Source organism: Gavialis gangeticus, unplaced genomic scaffold (assembly GCF_001723915.1).
Source record: "Gavialis gangeticus isolate Ggan-Ray unplaced genomic scaffold, GavGan_comp1, whole genome shotgun sequence".
Taxonomy (NCBI): Eukaryota; Metazoa; Chordata; order Crocodylia; family Gavialidae; genus Gavialis; species Gavialis gangeticus.
In genome coordinates this window covers 582537-599086 of record NW_017728991.1, presented here as the reverse complement: position 1 = coordinate 599086, position 16550 = coordinate 582537, and the positions used below count along the sequence as shown (strand labels likewise).

The 16550-nt window shown below is 60.9% G+C and overlaps 2 protein-coding genes across 2 annotated transcripts in view; both read right to left on the bottom strand.

Annotated features, from left to right (window-relative positions):
• Positions 1-2039: 2039 nt before the first annotated feature.
• GAA (glucosidase alpha, acid) lies at positions 2040-12951 on the bottom strand. The gene is made up of 20 exons (XM_019515566.1): positions 12841-12951; positions 12366-12807; positions 12087-12232; positions 11251-11416; positions 10398-10494; positions 9387-9506; positions 8838-8956; positions 8478-8609; positions 7680-7790; positions 7438-7551; positions 7225-7309; positions 6839-6956; positions 6220-6353; positions 5429-5580; positions 5077-5225; positions 4788-4929; positions 4519-4617; positions 3918-4082; positions 3076-3228; positions 2040-2825 (listed from the first exon to the last, which is right to left on the bottom strand). Exons 1-20 carry the CDS (start codon positions 12927-12929, stop codon positions 2766-2768), a joined length of 2793 nt encoding a protein of 930 aa, XP_019371111.1. The 5' UTR covers positions 12930-12951; the 3' UTR covers positions 2040-2765.
• Positions 12952-14876: 1925 nt separating this feature from the next.
• Positions 14877-16550, bottom strand: part of CCDC40 (coiled-coil domain containing 40) — a 36380-nt gene continuing 34706 nt past the window's right edge. The window contains exons 19-20 of the mRNA XM_019515555.1: positions 16125-16283; positions 14877-15204 (exon numbers count right to left, since the gene is read on the bottom strand). Coding sequence (XP_019371100.1) covers positions 14932-15204; positions 16125-16283 — 432 coding nt within the window. The 3' untranslated portion in view covers positions 14877-14931. The remainder of the gene's footprint in view (positions 15205-16124; positions 16284-16550) is intronic.

The window sequence follows — 16550 nt, the reverse complement described above, 5'->3', positions numbered from 1 at the left end:
GAGCAAGGGGCCCGGCAGAGGCATCAGCTCCCCAAGCTTTCCCGGACAAGCAGGTCTCCTGGCTACGTCCCTCTGCTCGGGCACGTGGACGCTCTCAGCTCTGCCTTCACATCACACCGAGCACTAGCAAGGCACTGGGCCACCCCGCATCCCCCAAACGCGAACAGCCGTCCAGGGCCCCAGGGACACGTGTGCTGGCAGAAGGTGCAGGGGTGGAAGGGGGATGATGCTCAGGGCACGCCATGGAGACCAGGCGCCCCCATTCCTGGCACCGCCAGCAGCCACGACCCAGGCCCACCCTGTAGCTTCAGCCGTGCCCGGCGGACCCGCCACCCTCCGTCCAGCCCCTTGCACCGGGGGAGCAAGCATGGGCAGCCCTACCTGTCCGGGCGAGGACCTGCCCCGAGCTCCGTGCGCAGCTCTGGCTGGAGACCGACTGGCAGGATGCAGCCGGCTGGGAGGCAGCAGAAAAGCAGGTTTGTCAGGGCTGATCCTGACTGTACCGGGGAGTTGGCGGGTGCTGGGACCTGCCTCCTCCCAGGCAGCTGGATCAGATGCCAGCTGGCTAGCAGAGAAGTCCCCGAGCGTCCCCCTTGCCCAGGCTTGCGGTTGGGGGCTGGGACAAGGGGAGGCATGGACGTGCTTCGGCACAACTAATCCCACCTGACACCCAGATGCACCTGGGCAGCTCTGCACAGGGGTGCGGCAGAGTTGGGGGGCTGGAAGGCAACCCCCTGAGCCCCTGCTCCCCCAGGCCATGCGCTCAGCCCCATGCAACCAGCTACAAGCCCCCCAGGAAGGTCAGGGGAAGACGACACGCAGCTCGGACCCCTCCTGTGGCGCGCAGCAGCGCTCGGAGGGCGCAGGATCCAAGCACAGACTTCCCGGCCCTGTTGGCAGGATGCTGCAGCCGCTCCCAGGAGCGACGGAGCAACGTGGTGAGCAGCAGAGGGAACTTCCCAGCAGGAAGCGCTGCTAATCCTGACCCGACGGGACACCACCGTTAGGCCTGGGCAGGGAGCGATCTCCCAGGGCGAAGGTCAAGGCCGGTGCCGAGGGATTCCTCCACGGCTGGGGAATGCACTTCCCTGCCCCACCCCGCTGCGGCTTCAGCCCTGCTCATCATGGGGCTTTCCTGGCCCTTTCCTCCCCGTGCCCTGCCCTGTGCCGTGTCAGCTCCACACCTCCCTTGAAGAAACCCAGCTCCCCACCCTGTGCAAAGCACAGCAAATGAATGGGGAGATGGGCGGGTGGCTGCCATCGCTGCCCGCAGGCAGGTGGGGAATGCCCGGGGAGTGCCCGCCCCCCCACGGAGCTGCTAAGCCTGCCCTGCAAAGGAGGGGCAGGTTGAGCTACTTGCCAAAAACCCGGGGTTGCAAAATCAGACGACACCGCACCGGGTGGAGCAGCCGCAGCCTGCAGGTGAGGCTGGCACCTCTGCTCCACGGACCCATCTGCCGGCAAAAGTCCCAGGTCAGCCAGCAGCTTCCTGCTGGGCATGTGGACTAGCCCTGAGCTTTCCACAAGTCCAAGTCCATGGGGCCCCATGTCAGCCCCTCTGGTTTCTTCTCACTGAAGAGATCCTGCCTCTGCCTTTATAAGCAGCAGCACAGGAGGAAAGGCAGCAGCAAGGCTCAGGAAACCACCGTAACCACCCAGGGAAGGCAGGGGACCCGCTCTCTAGGCTCCCACAAGTCCTCAGGGAATCCTACAGCCCAGGTGTAAAATCCCTCCAAACCTCAACCCTGTTGTTTGAGGTTTGAGCCCAATGAGGAGCACGGAGGCCATGGTGTTTGCTCGTGGGACACCAGCTGCAGGGCCCCTGGGACCAGAGCGCGGCTCGGCCTCAGATGGACCCAGCAAGTGGGGAGGTTTTGCTCAAGAGCATGGAGGCGCAGGCCCTCGGCATCACGCAGCCAGGTGTCCCCGGATGTGGGGCTGGCATGGAGAGGAGAGCCCTGGAGCAGCCGAGCTCCTCCCCACTCTCCCCTCACACACAGCTAGAGCCTGTCACAACATTGGCACACAGGTAGTTTGAGCAGATGTTTAAACCAGTGCTTTATTGGAGACCCGTATGACCCAGCCAGCACCGTGGGGGCAGGCCGCGCAGCCCCGAGCCCCATCTCTAATGCGTTCAGAGCCGTGATAGACGCCCACAGCAAGCCCCCCAGCACAGCAATGTGGCACCAGGATATCCAAGCACCAGTCCAGCATCAAGGAGGGGCCCAGCCCTTCTGCCATAACGTGCAGGGGCTGTTCTACCCCAAGGCAGCTCCAGGGCCCGGCGCGACAGGCTAATGGTGTGGGCAGCCCAAGCCCCAGGATTTGCACAGGAGCCCAGCCCTGGCGTTCCTGCCTGCAGCGAAGTCCTTTCACCACTTGGGCAGGGAGAGGAAGTCACCATCCTCATTCCCCCGCCTGCCCCACTGGCGCTTTTGGCCACTGACTCACATGGGACCTGGATCAAGCCTTAAAGGCAGCAGCAGCTGCCAGCAAAACAGTCCTGCAGCTGGGTCCTGGCTTCACCTCCCGGCACCGGAGGCAGGGGCAGCACGGAGCTGGGCTCCCACCTAAGCATCCACGAAGCCGGGGGTGGCCAAGCCAAGACTCCAGACCAAGCGAGTCACGAGGCGGCAGGAAGCAGGGAAAGGCCCTGATCACAGCAAAGAAGCAGAGCCGAGCAATGGCAGTGGGATGGTCCCCCCCACGCTCAACACGGGGCACCGGGACGAGCCGTGGCAGCAGGCAGGCAGCTCCAGGACCGCTCAGGCCCAGGTGATCGTGAACTGCTCCCCCAGCGGGAGGGACAGCAGGATTGTCAAGATCTGAGGAGAGGGAGGGGAGAGTCAGCAGTGAGTGGGGGCGCTGCCCCCTCCCCAACCACCCCAGCGCCCTCAGACACCCCGACTGCTGCCATCTCCTGCAAATGCCACCGCCCTCCCTGCTCCCTCCTGCCAGCACGTGCCACAACACCGAAGATCTCCCCTTCCCATGCTCTGCAGCCTTTGCTTCCAGCAGCAGGAGGGAGAAGCCAGGCCTCAGCCCAAGCGGCGCCCTGGTGCTTGGTGGCCTTGCCTTGGTGTCCGTGCGGTAGGAGAAGTCATCGACGAGGGCCCCATTCGCCAGGACGTGCTGGGGAGGGCTGGGGACACCCAGCACCGCCACCTTCTTCAGCAGCAGCCCGTCCACCTGGCTGTTGACCCGCAGCAGCTCGCTAACCAGCGTGCCCTGCGCCCAAGGGAGGAGCGTCACCCCCAGCAAAGCCTTCGCACTACTGCCAGCCTCCCCCACGCCCAGGCTGGTCTGGGTGGCAGCTTCTCACTCAGACTGCGGCTCACACCACCTCCTCCTTTAAGCCACCCAGCTTGGCCTAGACGATGCACTGAATCTAACTGGGGTCATGCAGCCGGGCCCCCCCAGCCCTTCCAGGGTTTGCAGTCAGAGCTGGAGGGCAGGAAAGGGGAGGATGCAGTGACTGGGAACGCAAAGGGGAGCTGAGCATCAGGGTGCCTTGTGCAGGCACGGCCTGTCTGCAGCAGACGGTGAGAGCTAGGACAGCCACGGTGGAGGGACCTGCCCCAGGCATGGAGTGAGCCCCCATCCCACCTCCCCACCCAGAGCCAGGAGACCCCAATGCCCCAAAAGGTTTGGCCCCATTAAGGCCGAGGGCAGCAATAGGAGGGGAACAGGCCTGGCCTTTGCAAACGCTGCAGCTCCCAGCACCCAGTGCCACCCTGGGTTGGCTGGGCTAGGACTGGGGCTCTGCACGCTGCCCCTCAGACCTCTACGGCTCCGGACTCTGCTCTGGAGTCACCCCCTTGGGCCATGCTGCCAGGAGCAGGTGGCAAGCAACATGCTCCGGCACAGCACTGGGAATCGCCTGCAGGCAAGCAGCCAGCTCCCCCACTCAGGCTCACGCTCATGGCCAGGAAGAGGATCTGGGTGTAATCGCCCCTCTCGAAGGTCTGCAGCCCCTCGCCATCATCCCAGAACAGGTCGCCCCGGGCGAAGCCATCTGCTGTCAGCGCCACCACCAGCGTCATCCCCTTCTTGCGGGACTCAGTCGTGGTGAAGCCAGGCTCCTGGGGATGGGGACACCGGGCGGAGAGGAAACCCCTGCCTGGAAGTGGCAGGTCCAATCCCAAAGGCCCCACGCCACTAGGCCTGTCACCCCAAGACCCTCGGCAGGGGCTGGGCTCCCTCTAGCCCCAGACCAAGCTAGAGCATCTTGCCCTTCCCTCTGGGAAACAGGGTGGAAGAGACCAGGTTGGCCCTGCTCAGACGCAAGGGGGGTGACAGACAGAACCAGTCCCTCTCCACAGCCCCTGATGACACTAAATCCATCCCTTCCAAGTCCTGCTAAGTCCAGGTTTCAGTAGGACTGCCAGGGTCTAGCTCTCCAGGAAGCATGAACCTCGTTCACCTCTTGCTGACGTGCCCCCAAGCCCTGCCAAATCCACGCAGAGCCCCTGGGACCAAGCTGGGCTGGAGCATGAACTTCTCCCAGAGACAACTCACCTGCAAGGGCAGGATGTGTCCTTCCCGAACGTGGACGTTGATGGTGTCAAGCGGAGCAGGCAGGAGGATCCACTGGCCCTTGCTGTGGATGACGGTGTCCTGCAGAGGGACGAAGGAAGGTGCTACCCAGGTGCTGAGCATCCCCACAAGCCCCTTCTTTTTGCAGGGAGTCAGTGAGACCGCTGGCTCTTACCCTCGCAGCAAAGCTGCAGACCCACCAGCCCCAGGTCACGGTAGGGAGTCCGTGGCGCTGAGCACCAAGCACTCACCGTCACCAGGTGGTACCAGGTCCCCGCAGGGAAGTACCCGCTCACTTTGGCCTTCCCAGGCTCCAGCACCGGGGTGATGAGGAGGCCCGCACCCCACATGAGCTGGTGGTCGACGGTCCAGGTGTTGGGGTCTGTGGGGAACCTGGGAGAGGACGGAGACAGTGTATATTCTGGTGCCCAGGACAGAAGGGCTGAGGGTTGCATCCATGCCATGCACCCAGTGTATCATGCCATGCCCCCGCCCAGGTCGGGTGCTCCCACCTGCCCCTGCCTCCAGCCTGATGCTCACTCGAGGAAGAGGGGTTGTGCCACGGTCTCCCCTGCCACATGGGCCTTGTGGAAGAGGGTGTAGAGATATGGGAGCAGCGTGTAGCGCAGGAGCAACGTCTTCCTCATGGCCTTCTGTGCTGCCGGGCTGAATGCATACGGCTCCTGGGGCTGCAGAGCAGGGGAGCCCACAAAAAAATGCTCAGCAGGGGCAAGAAGGAAACTAGCCCCATGCTTCAGAGATTGCACAGCAAAGGATGGGGCCAAGCTCCCTCCAAGCACACCAGCCCCTGAGCACCCCATGGCCGAGACAGCGGCCCTGAGCCTGCGGGGCCCTGGCTTGCCCCCAGTGCCTGCCCGCGGAGCGTGCTCACCTGGCTGCCATGGTCGTTGTGGTTCCGCATGAAGGGGTAGAAGGCGCCCAGCTGGGTCCAGCGCACGCACAGCTCCTCCGAGGTGTCTCCCGTGAAGCCGCAGATGTCAGCTCCGACCAGCGGCACCCCATACAGATTGAAGAGCAGCACCTCTGGGAGCATGTCGAGGCTCAGCCAGCTCCATCTGGAGCTCGGAAAGGAGACCGCCGGGGGCTGCTAGACAGCTGCAAGTCCCAGGGGCACACACAGAAACCCGGCACAGCATCCCCCCAAAACTAGGGGCCCACAGGGAGCCAGAGCAAACACCCTCTGGGTCACAGCATGGCCCTGCCTGTGGAAGAGCAGCAGCTAGGGACAGCCCCGTCCTGCTGGCCTGAGAGCAGGTCACTGTCCAGCAGCCCCAGCTCTTCCAGGTGGGCTTGGGGGGTGGGGAAGGAGAAGCTTCCCAGGGCCAAGCTTCCCTGCGGCTGGCTCCAGGGCTGGGCTGTTTGTGCCACCATGTGCCATGGAGCAGGGGCAGGAGACACAGGTACCCTCGCACCTTCCAGGAGAGGAGGGCAGTTCTCTCCTTGAACGTGCTGACCCCCCTGCAGGCCAATGCCTGCAGCTGGATCCTCCCCAGGCAGGCCAATGTCCAAGCACAGGATGAATCCAAACCCAGAGGTGCACCCTCACGCACACCAAGGCTTGCCCAGGACATGCCTCATGCTGCTGCCGCCCCAGGCCCACTGTGGCATGCTGCACCCCTTGCCACAAGCATCAAGGGACCCAGGGCAGTGGCACTCAGGTACCTGCTACAGAGTAGGACAGCTGTTCCCAGGAGCTTGAGACATCCCCGGTCCAGTGGCCAGCATAGCGGCCGTGCCCAGCGAAGGTGGAGCGGGAGATCACAAAGGGACGCTTCCCTCGCACCCGCACCAGCGCGCTGCAGGGACAGGGGGCGGCCGTCGGGAGTTGTCCAGGGGGTCAGAGCGGCCCTGCCACCATGGCCTTTCCCCTGGGCAAGCCCAGCCCCCACCATGAGAGTCCCCCCTCCTGCACCCGAGCCACATGGGACACGAGATGCGGGCGCAGCCGAGGGGGAAGACTGCTGCCTGGTGTCCCTCATGAGCTGGGCTCTCCCAGCGCCCTCACACCCCTCTCTGGACCCAGCCAGCCCCTTCCCACACTCAGCCAGGCCAGCACTGGTGTGGGGCCCCCACCTTCACCCCAATTCCCTCATACACCACTGGCCCCAGTGCCTTCAGCCTTAGCTGCTAGGACAGCAAGCCTGTCTTTGGGCAGTCCCAGGAGCCCCATCTTCCATGGGCCGCCCCAGTCTCAAGCCCTCCCCGAGAGCTACCCAGCCAGATGCCTGAAAAGGAGCATCGTCCCGACCGGAGCCAGCAGTGGCAGCTGTCCCAGACTCACTTATGGGATGCAATGGTCTCCGTCAGCCCGTACAGGTTGTGCAGGTTGTAATGCGAGGACAGGTGCTGCTGGCTGGAGGCGCAGATAGTGGCTGAGCGCAGGGACCCCCCCAGCACACCTGCAGAGAAACATGGTGAGCCAGAGCCCGGTGGGGCCTGCACAGCACGTGCCAGAAAGACGCTCGAACCCTCCATGCCACTGCTGCCAAGGGCAGGGCAGCCTGGTTTCACTGGGTGCCAGCTCCTCATGGCAGGTGAAGGCCTCCCAGCTTCATCTGGATGGGCACATTATCATGGGAAGGGTGCCCAGATGCCTCCCGAGACATCAGTCTCATGGCAGGGACACTGATCCCTCCTGTAGCAAGCCAGGGACTTGCCACTGCTCACCTGGCACGTAAGGTGGATCTTCCAGCTTGCTGCTGGGGCACCCGTCCACAGAGCCCAGCACAAAGTTTGAGGGCTCATTCATGTCCTGGGGAAAGAAGAGACCCTTGAGTCCAGGCCAGGCCATGGGCAGCTGCCCTGGAAGGGAATCAGAAGGGTGATGGCTCCATCATGTCCTGGCACGTGGGCTGGGCCCAGGTGGGAGACGTCACTCACGATCCACATGCCATCGAAGGGCACCTGGTCGTGGAAATCCTTCACCATGCCGTACCACCACTCCTGTGTCTCGGGGTTTGTGAAGTCGGGGAAGGCGGTTGGACCCGGCCACACCTGGCAGACAGAGGCAAAGACCACGAGGAGTCTAACTGGGGGCACTGGGAGGTGCGGAAGGCTCCACTCCACCCCGGAGCACCCCCTGCCTGGTCTCGACTAGCCCATCCCCAAAGGCTGGGGCTCACCTTCCCGATCAGAGGCTGCCCCGTCGTGTTTTGGATGAACACCCCTCGCCTCAGCCCATCGTCGTAGGGCTTGTAGCTGCCGGGAGGGCTGGTGCTGCTAATTGCCGGGTCCTAGCAGGGAGAGATGCCCATGCCATAAATTGACCAGAGGACAGCCCGTGACACCATCACCCACGAGAGGCCAGACTGCACTGTGTGCAGGGTACTGGCCTCACCCAGCATCTAGAGCAGGTGCAGGGCAGCGAGGGATTCAGCTTATCTTGAAGCAAGGGGGAGAAGTGGTCCCAAGGCTGCCAGGGCAGCTTATCTCAGAGCAAGGCTGCCAGGGAAGGCACAACGTTCTTCTCTTCCAGAGCCAAGGTCACCCAGCAACTCCCGGTTCACGTGTCTGCACGCCTCTGCAATCCTCCAGCCACAAACACACAGCCCACATGCAGGGGGCATCCCCATCCCTTGCAGCCTCACACCATCTTGCCTTCAGAGAAAGGACCTGGCCCCAAACTCCCTGCAGCCCCATGCAGAGGAACGACCGGGCAGACGGTCAGCTCTGCGGGGCTGGAGGAGGTTTTGAGCTGCAGAGTTGCTCCTTGGCATTGAGGTCTGAGCGTTCCCCACCACCAACACCACTCGCGGTCCATGCCAGTGAAGGGCAATGTAAGGCAGGGGCCGGCAAGCAAGTGCTGGAACCTGGGGGGGGCCTTGGGCTACGTCAGGATGGGATTCCTGCATGGCGGCCACTAGAGCCAAAGGTGACAGAGAGAAGGCAGCTTGACGGGGCAGGGGCCGGGCTGCACTCACCACGATCATGACATAGTGCCGGCCATTGCGGTGGAAGTCTTGCACCATGTTGGGGTAGTCTGGGAAGCTGCGCTGGTTGAAGGTGAAGTCCCGCCGTGCGTCCATGTAGTCCAGGTCGTTCCACTGCACGTCCTGCACAGACAGCCAGGTCCTGGCATTGCTGGTGCAGCCCCCAGCGTGGCTCCCACCCCCCCACGCAGTAACACGTCGTTCTCCCAAACTCTGCCCTGGCAGTTGGGCTCAACTAGGGTCTTGCTGGCTGTGACGCCAGGGCCGTGCCGGCTCAGGGACTGTCCCCCCAGCAGCGGGACAGGGCTCCTGCACCTGGTTTCAGGAGAAAATCGAAAGGCAGGAACTTACCAGGGGGAAGCCCGCAGCCGTCATGTTGTCCACAACCTGCCGGGTGATCGCACTCGAGGAGTAGCCCCAGCGGCACAAGTGGAAGCCCAGGCCCCAGTAGGGTGGCATGAAAGGGTAACCTGGAAACCAGGAGGGTGCAGGTCAGAGAGGGGGGAGCCAGCGACAGGCCACAGCACTCCAGCTGCAACATCCTCCGGGCACGGTGGCAGGGAGGACTGCTGTCACCCCGCTCCCCTGATCGCTGAGGGCGAGCAATAAGTCTTCACAGCCCACAAAGCTCCTTGGCCTCCCCAGCATGCACAGGGAAGGATCAGGCCCCCTCAGCCAGACCGCGCTCTTAAGACCAGAGCGCGCTGCATATGCAGGGGGGGATATGCCAGGCCTTGGCCTTGGTCAGGCCAGCTGCGAGGTCTCTCCTGCCCTACACAGCCCGTCCAGGCCGGCTGTTTGCTCCCATCACAAAGCTGCCCAGTGGCAAGACCCCAACAAGAGCACCAGGCCCTTCCCCACAACCCACAGTGGGGCCAGACTGCTCCCAGACCCCCTCACCAATGACATCCAGGTACTGCCGGACCACACTCTTGGGGTCTGGGCCCAGGAAGACATAGAAGTCCAGGATGCCACCAATCGTCCTCCATGTCAGGGCAGGGCTAGGCTGCAGCACCACATCTGCCAGGCACACGTACAAAAGGTGCAAGAGTGAAGCAAGTGAGCCAGGAACACAACCCAGCAGCCTGGATTGCCTCAGGCCAGAACCATGCTTTCTTGCGAGACTGGCAGCCAGCCCCTGTGGGCCGCTCTGGGATACCCATGCTCAACCCTAGTGACACCACCCACAAGCTCCCTTGCAGAAGGGGGATGACAGGCCAGGCACTAGCACCAAGAAGGGCCCAGAGGTGGCTGCGCATCAGCAACGAGACACCAGCATCAACAACCAGGCACCACTGGGGGCTGCATTAACAGAGGCAAGTGAGTGTGACAGGTGATAACGCCTGCTCAGTGCAGGCCTGGGCAGAAATCTGTCCACCTTGTTCACAGAAGGGCACAGAGAAACCAGACAAAACCCAGAGACCGGCAACAACGATGATCAATGAGTTGGAAAGCAGCCACACAAGGGAAGGCTGGGAGAACTGGGCGCGTTTAGTCTGGAGAAGAGGAGATTAGATAGGGGACATGGCTTTATAGCAGCTTTCAAGTAGCTGAAAGGCTGCCACGAAGCTGGAGAAACCCTGTCTTCCCTCCCAGCAGAGCGCAGAACCTGAGGCAGCGGGTTTAAATCAATGCGATATGCTGCAGGTGGAAAGTTCCCTGGTGGCCAGAGCATAAGGGCACGGAGCAAGCTGCCCAAGGGAGCTGTGAGCTCCTCTGCCCTGGAGGAGTGCAGCCAGGGCTGGAGAGGCGCCTGCCAGGGATTGTTTAGGAACTGTGTGTGCAAAGGTGAGCGAGATCGAAGGTCCCTTCCCATGTCCACTCTATGCAAGGCGACCAAGCCTGAAGGTGAAATAACAGCCAGGCTCCCCACTCCACGAAGGGACACGGGTTGGGGGGAGGGACACTCACCCATTGCGTTGCTGTTCAGCAGGAAGACTCCGTGGGCCGTGCCGCTGTCCTCCATCACCAGGTAGAAGGGGTGAGAGCCATAGAGGTTGGCAGAGGGCTGGGACACAGCAGAGCACAGACCATCAGCAGGAAGCAGGGCTGCAGCCTATTCATGCTCATGGCCTGCTGCACAGCTGGGAGGCTTCCCGTTCCCAAATGCAGCCAGCCGGACATCTGGGAGCTCGGCCTCTCCAAACAACACATGCGCAGACAAGCTGGCAATGCCTGGTCACGGCTGGGTCAGGCACAAGGACTGTGCAGTTGCCCAGCCGCAAGCCTTGGGGCTGTTTAGCGAAGGGGGGAGTAGAAGCAGGGGCCATTTCAAACATCCCCGCACCCTCCCCAAGCCTGCGGGCTGCAGCACATGCTTTCACCCCACTGTGGCATGCAAGCGTGCTCCTGCTTGGATTGGCAGAGGTGGGCCAGCCCAGGAAAAGTATGCCAAGCCAGGCACACTGCCATTCTCAGGAAGGCAGCAACTGCCAAGCACAGAGGCCCTGGGCCAGGGGTCCCAATGCTAATGGTGGCACCTGCCAAACTGGGCACGGAGACCCCACTCGTGCCAACTGCAGCCAGACACAGACCTCAACATTAAAGCCCAGGCAAAACAGTGGAGCGGAGCTGGGCTCCAGAGACAGGCATGGAGTTGACCGGTGTGTTGAGATGGGAAGGACTCCCGAGCCCCTCACCATTATGGCTGCAGGCAGATCCTGATAACCCTGCTTTGGGGTCTGAGCTCTAGGACGAGACCTGGGGGGCTCTGGGACACTCCCCTCCCTGCTAAGGCAGGGCTTCCCTCGCCCCTGCCCCTCACCACAGGTGCCATGTCCCGGTTCCAGAGAGTAATTTTGGTCCACTGGGTGTCAAGGACGAGTGGGGTCAGGTGCTCCCCCAGCCCAGAGATGAAGCGGGAGGGCAGGGAGGTGGAGATCTCAAGGAACTGGTCTGCGAAGAACAGGGGAGCCACGGAAGTGTTCAGCCTGCCAGAGAGAAACGGGGACTCTCAGCACACAACCTACAGCCCCTCAGGGATGGCACACCTCCCTCCTGCACCAGGGAGGCCATGGGCCCCCCAGCACCAGAAAGCAGGGAGGACATAGAGCCTTGAACCAGAGGCGTCTCTGGGCAGAACAAAAAGGGCTCCCAGCAGGTGCTTCAGGCATGGTGGGAAGCTCAGTGCAGGGGTCGAAGGCACCAGCCGGGGACAGGGAAGCCAGGCCTGAGCCTTAGTGCAACGGCTTCACCCCAGAGAGACTCATTAAGTCACCTCGAACTGCAGATTAAGATGAGAATAAAGAAAAACCAACAGCGAGACCCTGCCTCTGCCTCCACCGTCTCCTCCCTGCTCAACACCTGCCAGGTCCTTATTCCAGACCAAGGGCCTGTGCAGTGGCCACATCCAGGGCAGCCGGGATGCACGAGGCAGGAGAGGCTGGAGCTGCCTTTTCTCGTCTGGTGGGACAAGCCACATGGAGAGCAGAGGGGCCGGGACAACAAAGCAAAGGGCTGGGCTCCTTGGGGGGGCACCTGAGAGAAGACATCTCAGGTTGCAGTGGGGCAGTGGAAGCACTTCCCACTTCATCCCTCCAGCTTTGCGGGGTTGGGCTGAGACTCGGGAAGGGCAGACGTGTGGGAAGGGAGCGCACTTACAGGACCTGCCCGCTGGATTCCCTGAGTACGATCAGGCCAAAGGGGTCGGCCGAGAACCGCAGGTTGTAGAGCTTTGAGACCACCCGGCTGCTCGCGGTCGGGGTTTCGAGCGGCACCTCGTAGCGCTTGTTTGCCGGGTCCCTGAGCTGCAAGGAAAGGCAGAGACCAGGATGGCATCATGTGCTGGGAAAAGCCACAGGCCTTGGAAACGAGTCACCCCACAGACGAAGGAACTGAGCTCTCCAAACTCACCCCCGACCTGGGCCAGCACCCACTCACCGTGAAGTGGAGCCTGGCGTCCGTCTCAAACAGCACATCCAGCTGCAGGACCATGACGTCGTCCGGGAAGACGCTGGCCGTGGCCCGGGCCAGGCTGGCGGTGTAGCCCGTCTCGGTGGCAGTCAGGTTCTGCACCCTGTAGCTGGGGTAGCCGGGGGGGAAGAAGCACCAGGGCTGCCAAGTGCCAGGCCCCGGCGTGAGAACAGGGACGTAGCAGCAGCCCCGCGCCTCGCACTCCTCCCTGGAGACGAGCTTCTCGGGCACGCAGTCAAAGCGGTGCTCGGGAGAGGCGTCGCACTGCGGCCGCCCGGAGGGAGCAGGGCCCAGAGGCTCGTGCCCACGCGCTGCCCTGCGGTGCCGCGAGCCCCGTCCGCCCGCTGCGTGGCTCCCTCTGTAGATGCTCTGCAGCCCCTCGGCATCCCTGGGGCTCGGGGCGGCCGCGCGGGCGCTGGATGCGGCGAGCACAGCAGCTGTCGCGAGCACAGCCGCCAGGCACAGGACGGCCACCTGCAGGGCAATGCCGGGAGCCCGCCGGCGGGCTGGCTCTGCCCGCGTCCCGGGCATGACGGAGCAGGGGGCACGGCCCCACGGCCGGCTGCGGGGACGGAGAAGCGGGGGGTGAGCTTCTGGGCTGAGAGCGGCTCCGGCGCCCTGCCCCGGGGCGGCGGCGGGGGCGAGCGCAGGGGTCGAAGGCACCAGCCGGGCCAGGACCTTAGGGCCACGGCTTCGCCCCAGACAGACTCATTACGTGCCCAGCCCCAACCCCTGTCCCTGGGCCGTGGAAAGGGGCCCCACCCCAGCCCTGGCCCACCACCTCAGCACTGCGGGCCCCGCGAGTCACGTGAGCCGCCGGTCAGCTGACCCAGCTGGGCGGGTCATCACGTGACCGCAGTGTCACATGACAGCGCGGGCGGCTTCCTGCCCCCGCCCACGTGCGTGGCCCGGCGCTGCCCCTGGAGCCCTGGCTCAGCCGCCGGGGTCGGGCGTGACGGCCCGAGGGAGAGGGTCTCCCGTCAAACCCCCCGAGGTTTCCAGCGGGGATCTGCGGTGTCAGGCAAGCCTGCGATTAAAGCAGTTTGTTTTTTCAAGTTCCTAGTTGGTCTCATAAAAGAGATCACCCAGACCAGCAGTTGTGATTGCTGGTGTTAATAAAAAAAAAAAAAGCCATCCTGCCCTGCTGTGGGCTCTGCAACACGGGAGTTGCTCTCGTGTTTTTCCACAGTCAAAAAAAAAAAAGGAGTGAAAAGGGAAAACTGGGATTTCCCCAAGTCTGTAACCCCTTACCCTCCATCCCGTTCTCAAGATCATGGTCGGGGCAGCTAGGATCTGAAACCAACTTCCAAGAGACCCTGGGGGGGCTTTAAGAGGAGGCTGGATGTACACCTTGCTGGGGTCGTTTGACCCCAGTACTCCTTCCTGCCATGGCAGGGGGTCGGACTAGATGATCTGCTCAGGTCCCTTCTGACCCTAGAAACTATAAGAAAGTTTGATGCAGGAGACCCAGGGCCTTGCCCAGCTGGGAGGATGCAGGGATTTGGGAGCAGTGGGGCAGACACCTGGTGGTTACAAGGGGAAATGCTTTAATTTGGCAGCACCTGAGTGAATTAAATGGATAATTAAATTGTATCCCAGGATAGTGGTTTTTAAGGGTTCCCACAGCACCTGAGAAAGGTGAGCACCCCACTCCAGCAACAAACTCAAGTGCAAACAACAGAAATGATTTGCCCACGGCCAGGCAGCAAGTTAACAATGTAAACCCAGCGCAGGCAGCACCTGCTGCACTGAGATGAAAGGGAAATCTCGGGCTGAGGCCTGGAATTAGTTCCCTCTTTTTGCTGTCACGCACTGCAAAATGAAGAGCAATTAGGCACAGTCCAGTGTAATCAGTGTATGTGCCTTTCCTCTCTGCAGTCCCTCTCCTAGACCACACCCCATCTCGTCACGACCTCCCCGAATTAGTGGCTCTCCATTAAAAAGAGAGGTCGGACTTGATGATCTGTTCAGGTCCCTTTCAACCCTCAAAACTATGAAAAAGAAACTGCATTTTGTTTGCATGGTTGAGGTTCCTAAGCCAACTGCTTCCTAAGTCAGGACAGTTCTCCCACACACCTGCAAACCCCCTCTGGGCTCCCTACGTGCTCCCCTTCCCAGTCTCAGGAACAGACAGCCCATCTTCAACTGCGCAGCACTGGCTGTGATCTGAGCATCGTGTTGCTCTGGGATGCACTTCACTATCTGCAGACAAGGAGACCATCCAATTCAGCCCCCTGAATCTGAACGTGCAATTGTGAGTCCCGCGTTTGTACAATGCACAACTGTACGAGCCATCGAGCCCAACCGACCTGCTGCTCTGGAGCTGATCAAAAAGCCAGCAACAAGCAGGGTGCACACCACTCGTGTCTCAGAGCTCCAAAGCAACCTACCATCTCCCAGTTCAGCTTCCACTGCTGCTCCCTTTTCTTTCTGTTCCCCAGCCTCCACACTCCAGGAGAGGACCAAGGGGCTAAAGGCTAAAGTGCTGTTTTGTATTTATTTGTGAACATGGTAAAAAAAAAAAACACTCTGTTCAGATCTGATTCTGTCCTTTGGCCTGCTTTGCTTCCAGGGAGCCCAGCTTGGACTCCAGGACTTGGCTGACCTGGTGCAGTGCCCGCTGGCACTGGGGGTATTCCTGCTGGATCTGGTAGACAATGATGCTAATGCTATGCAGCCGGCTCTGCTGCTTCCTCTGTTCGCTTTGCAGGGCATGCTCACTCCGGCAGAGGGAGATGTATTTTCCCTCCTTGGCTGCCTGCAGGTGCTTCTGCCGGGTCTGGTAGGCCACGATTTCTGAAAGGTTCTTAGAGGAGCAACAATGAAAGCTGCTGTAAGACCAGTCTGTGTATACAAGGAGTGGGAGGATAAGGAGGACTGGACTTCTACAAGGGAGGAGCAGAGCTTATCACATCTTGAAACAGAATGGATTTTAAGAGGGGCAGTGCCGTAGAATCCCATCCTAACAGCTGAAATGGGCACCCCCCCCCCATTTGTAGTGTTACATGAATGGTCACTGCATTAAGATCAGAGCCCAGTGACTCCCCAAAGTCAGACACAGGCATAGTAGGGAAAGCTGGAAGACCAGAGAAAGTTCTGCCCATTTGAAACGTCACTGAAAGTCAAGTCAGAGTTGGCTTGAACTGGCTCTCACACAAGCTGTGATATCTTTCACTCTAGCCAGCTGGTTCTCAGGACAAAATGTTTCCTTCCTACCTTTGAAAGAGTGTGTGTGCGCATGTCTGCTGTCAGCCTGATGCTCCCATTTAATTCTCCACTAAATAACAAGAGGTGGGCACGAACATCAGCACTAGAGATGCCTTCATGTCCAGAACTCCCACTGAGCTTTATGACTGTATCTAGGGTCATCAGGTATGGGGAAAACAAGGAGGAGTCCGACAAACAAAGGCACACTGGCTGCTATTTTATCAATGTGAAATATTAAGAGATGAGGGTCTGCAAAGCAAACTGAAGTTAATCAGAGCTGAATTTCTCCTAATCTAGTTTCATGTAAATCTAGTTTTCATGTTAAACTACTATGAGAGTCAGCCTAAGAGAAACTGCTTCAAGCTGCTGAGGTAAAGGGGTTTCCTTTGTAGCTCTAGAAGGGAGCTGGACAATGCTGATATAACCAGCCTGATGTGGCAGGGGCTGTGTGAACTGATGGAAGGAGGAAAGAGGAACTCCTGTAGTTTGCGTGTGTAGCAGGGAAACAGACAAGCTTACCCAGCGTTTCTTGTCCTGCAGCCGCTCTATGTCCAAGTCCAGAGCACTGGACTCAGCCTGCAAACTGGAAACCTGCTGCTGCTTTTCCAGAAGGGCGGTGTTGAGAGACGCCTGGGTGTTCTCCAGTTCCAGGATTGTTTTGTTGCAGTCTTGACCACTCTAATGAAGGGGAAAAAAACAGAGGTGCTGCTTTCCCAGCCAAGCTGCATTGCTACACTATTGCCCGAGATGTTCCCTGTCCTTTGGGGGCATTTGAAGATGGCACGTCCTTTTGCAAGCACCCTGTGTGGCCCTGAAGGCACAGGCATTTGTGTGGACAGATGCCTGCAAGGAAACCAGATCATTCTAACAATGTGCCAGTAAAGAGAGCAGTTCAGTCCTATCTCCCTGATCTCCTCCTACCCAGCATGTCGCTGTGGCTAGGGG

Excerpts from the sequence above, each read along its gene's own strand:
- GAA (XM_019515566.1), bottom strand. The coding sequence starts at position 12,929 with ATGCCCGGGACGCGGGCAGAGCCAGCCCGCCGGCGGGCTCCCGGCATT. Across the intron at positions 5,226-5,428 it reads ACAACGACCATGGCAGCCAG|CCCCAGGAGCCGTATGCATT; the intron begins GTGAGCACGCTC and ends CCTGCTCTGCAG. Across the intron at positions 4,083-4,518 it reads GACACATCCTGCCCTTGCAG|GAGCCTGGCTTCACCACGAC; the intron begins GTGAGTTGTCTC and ends CCCCATCCCCAG.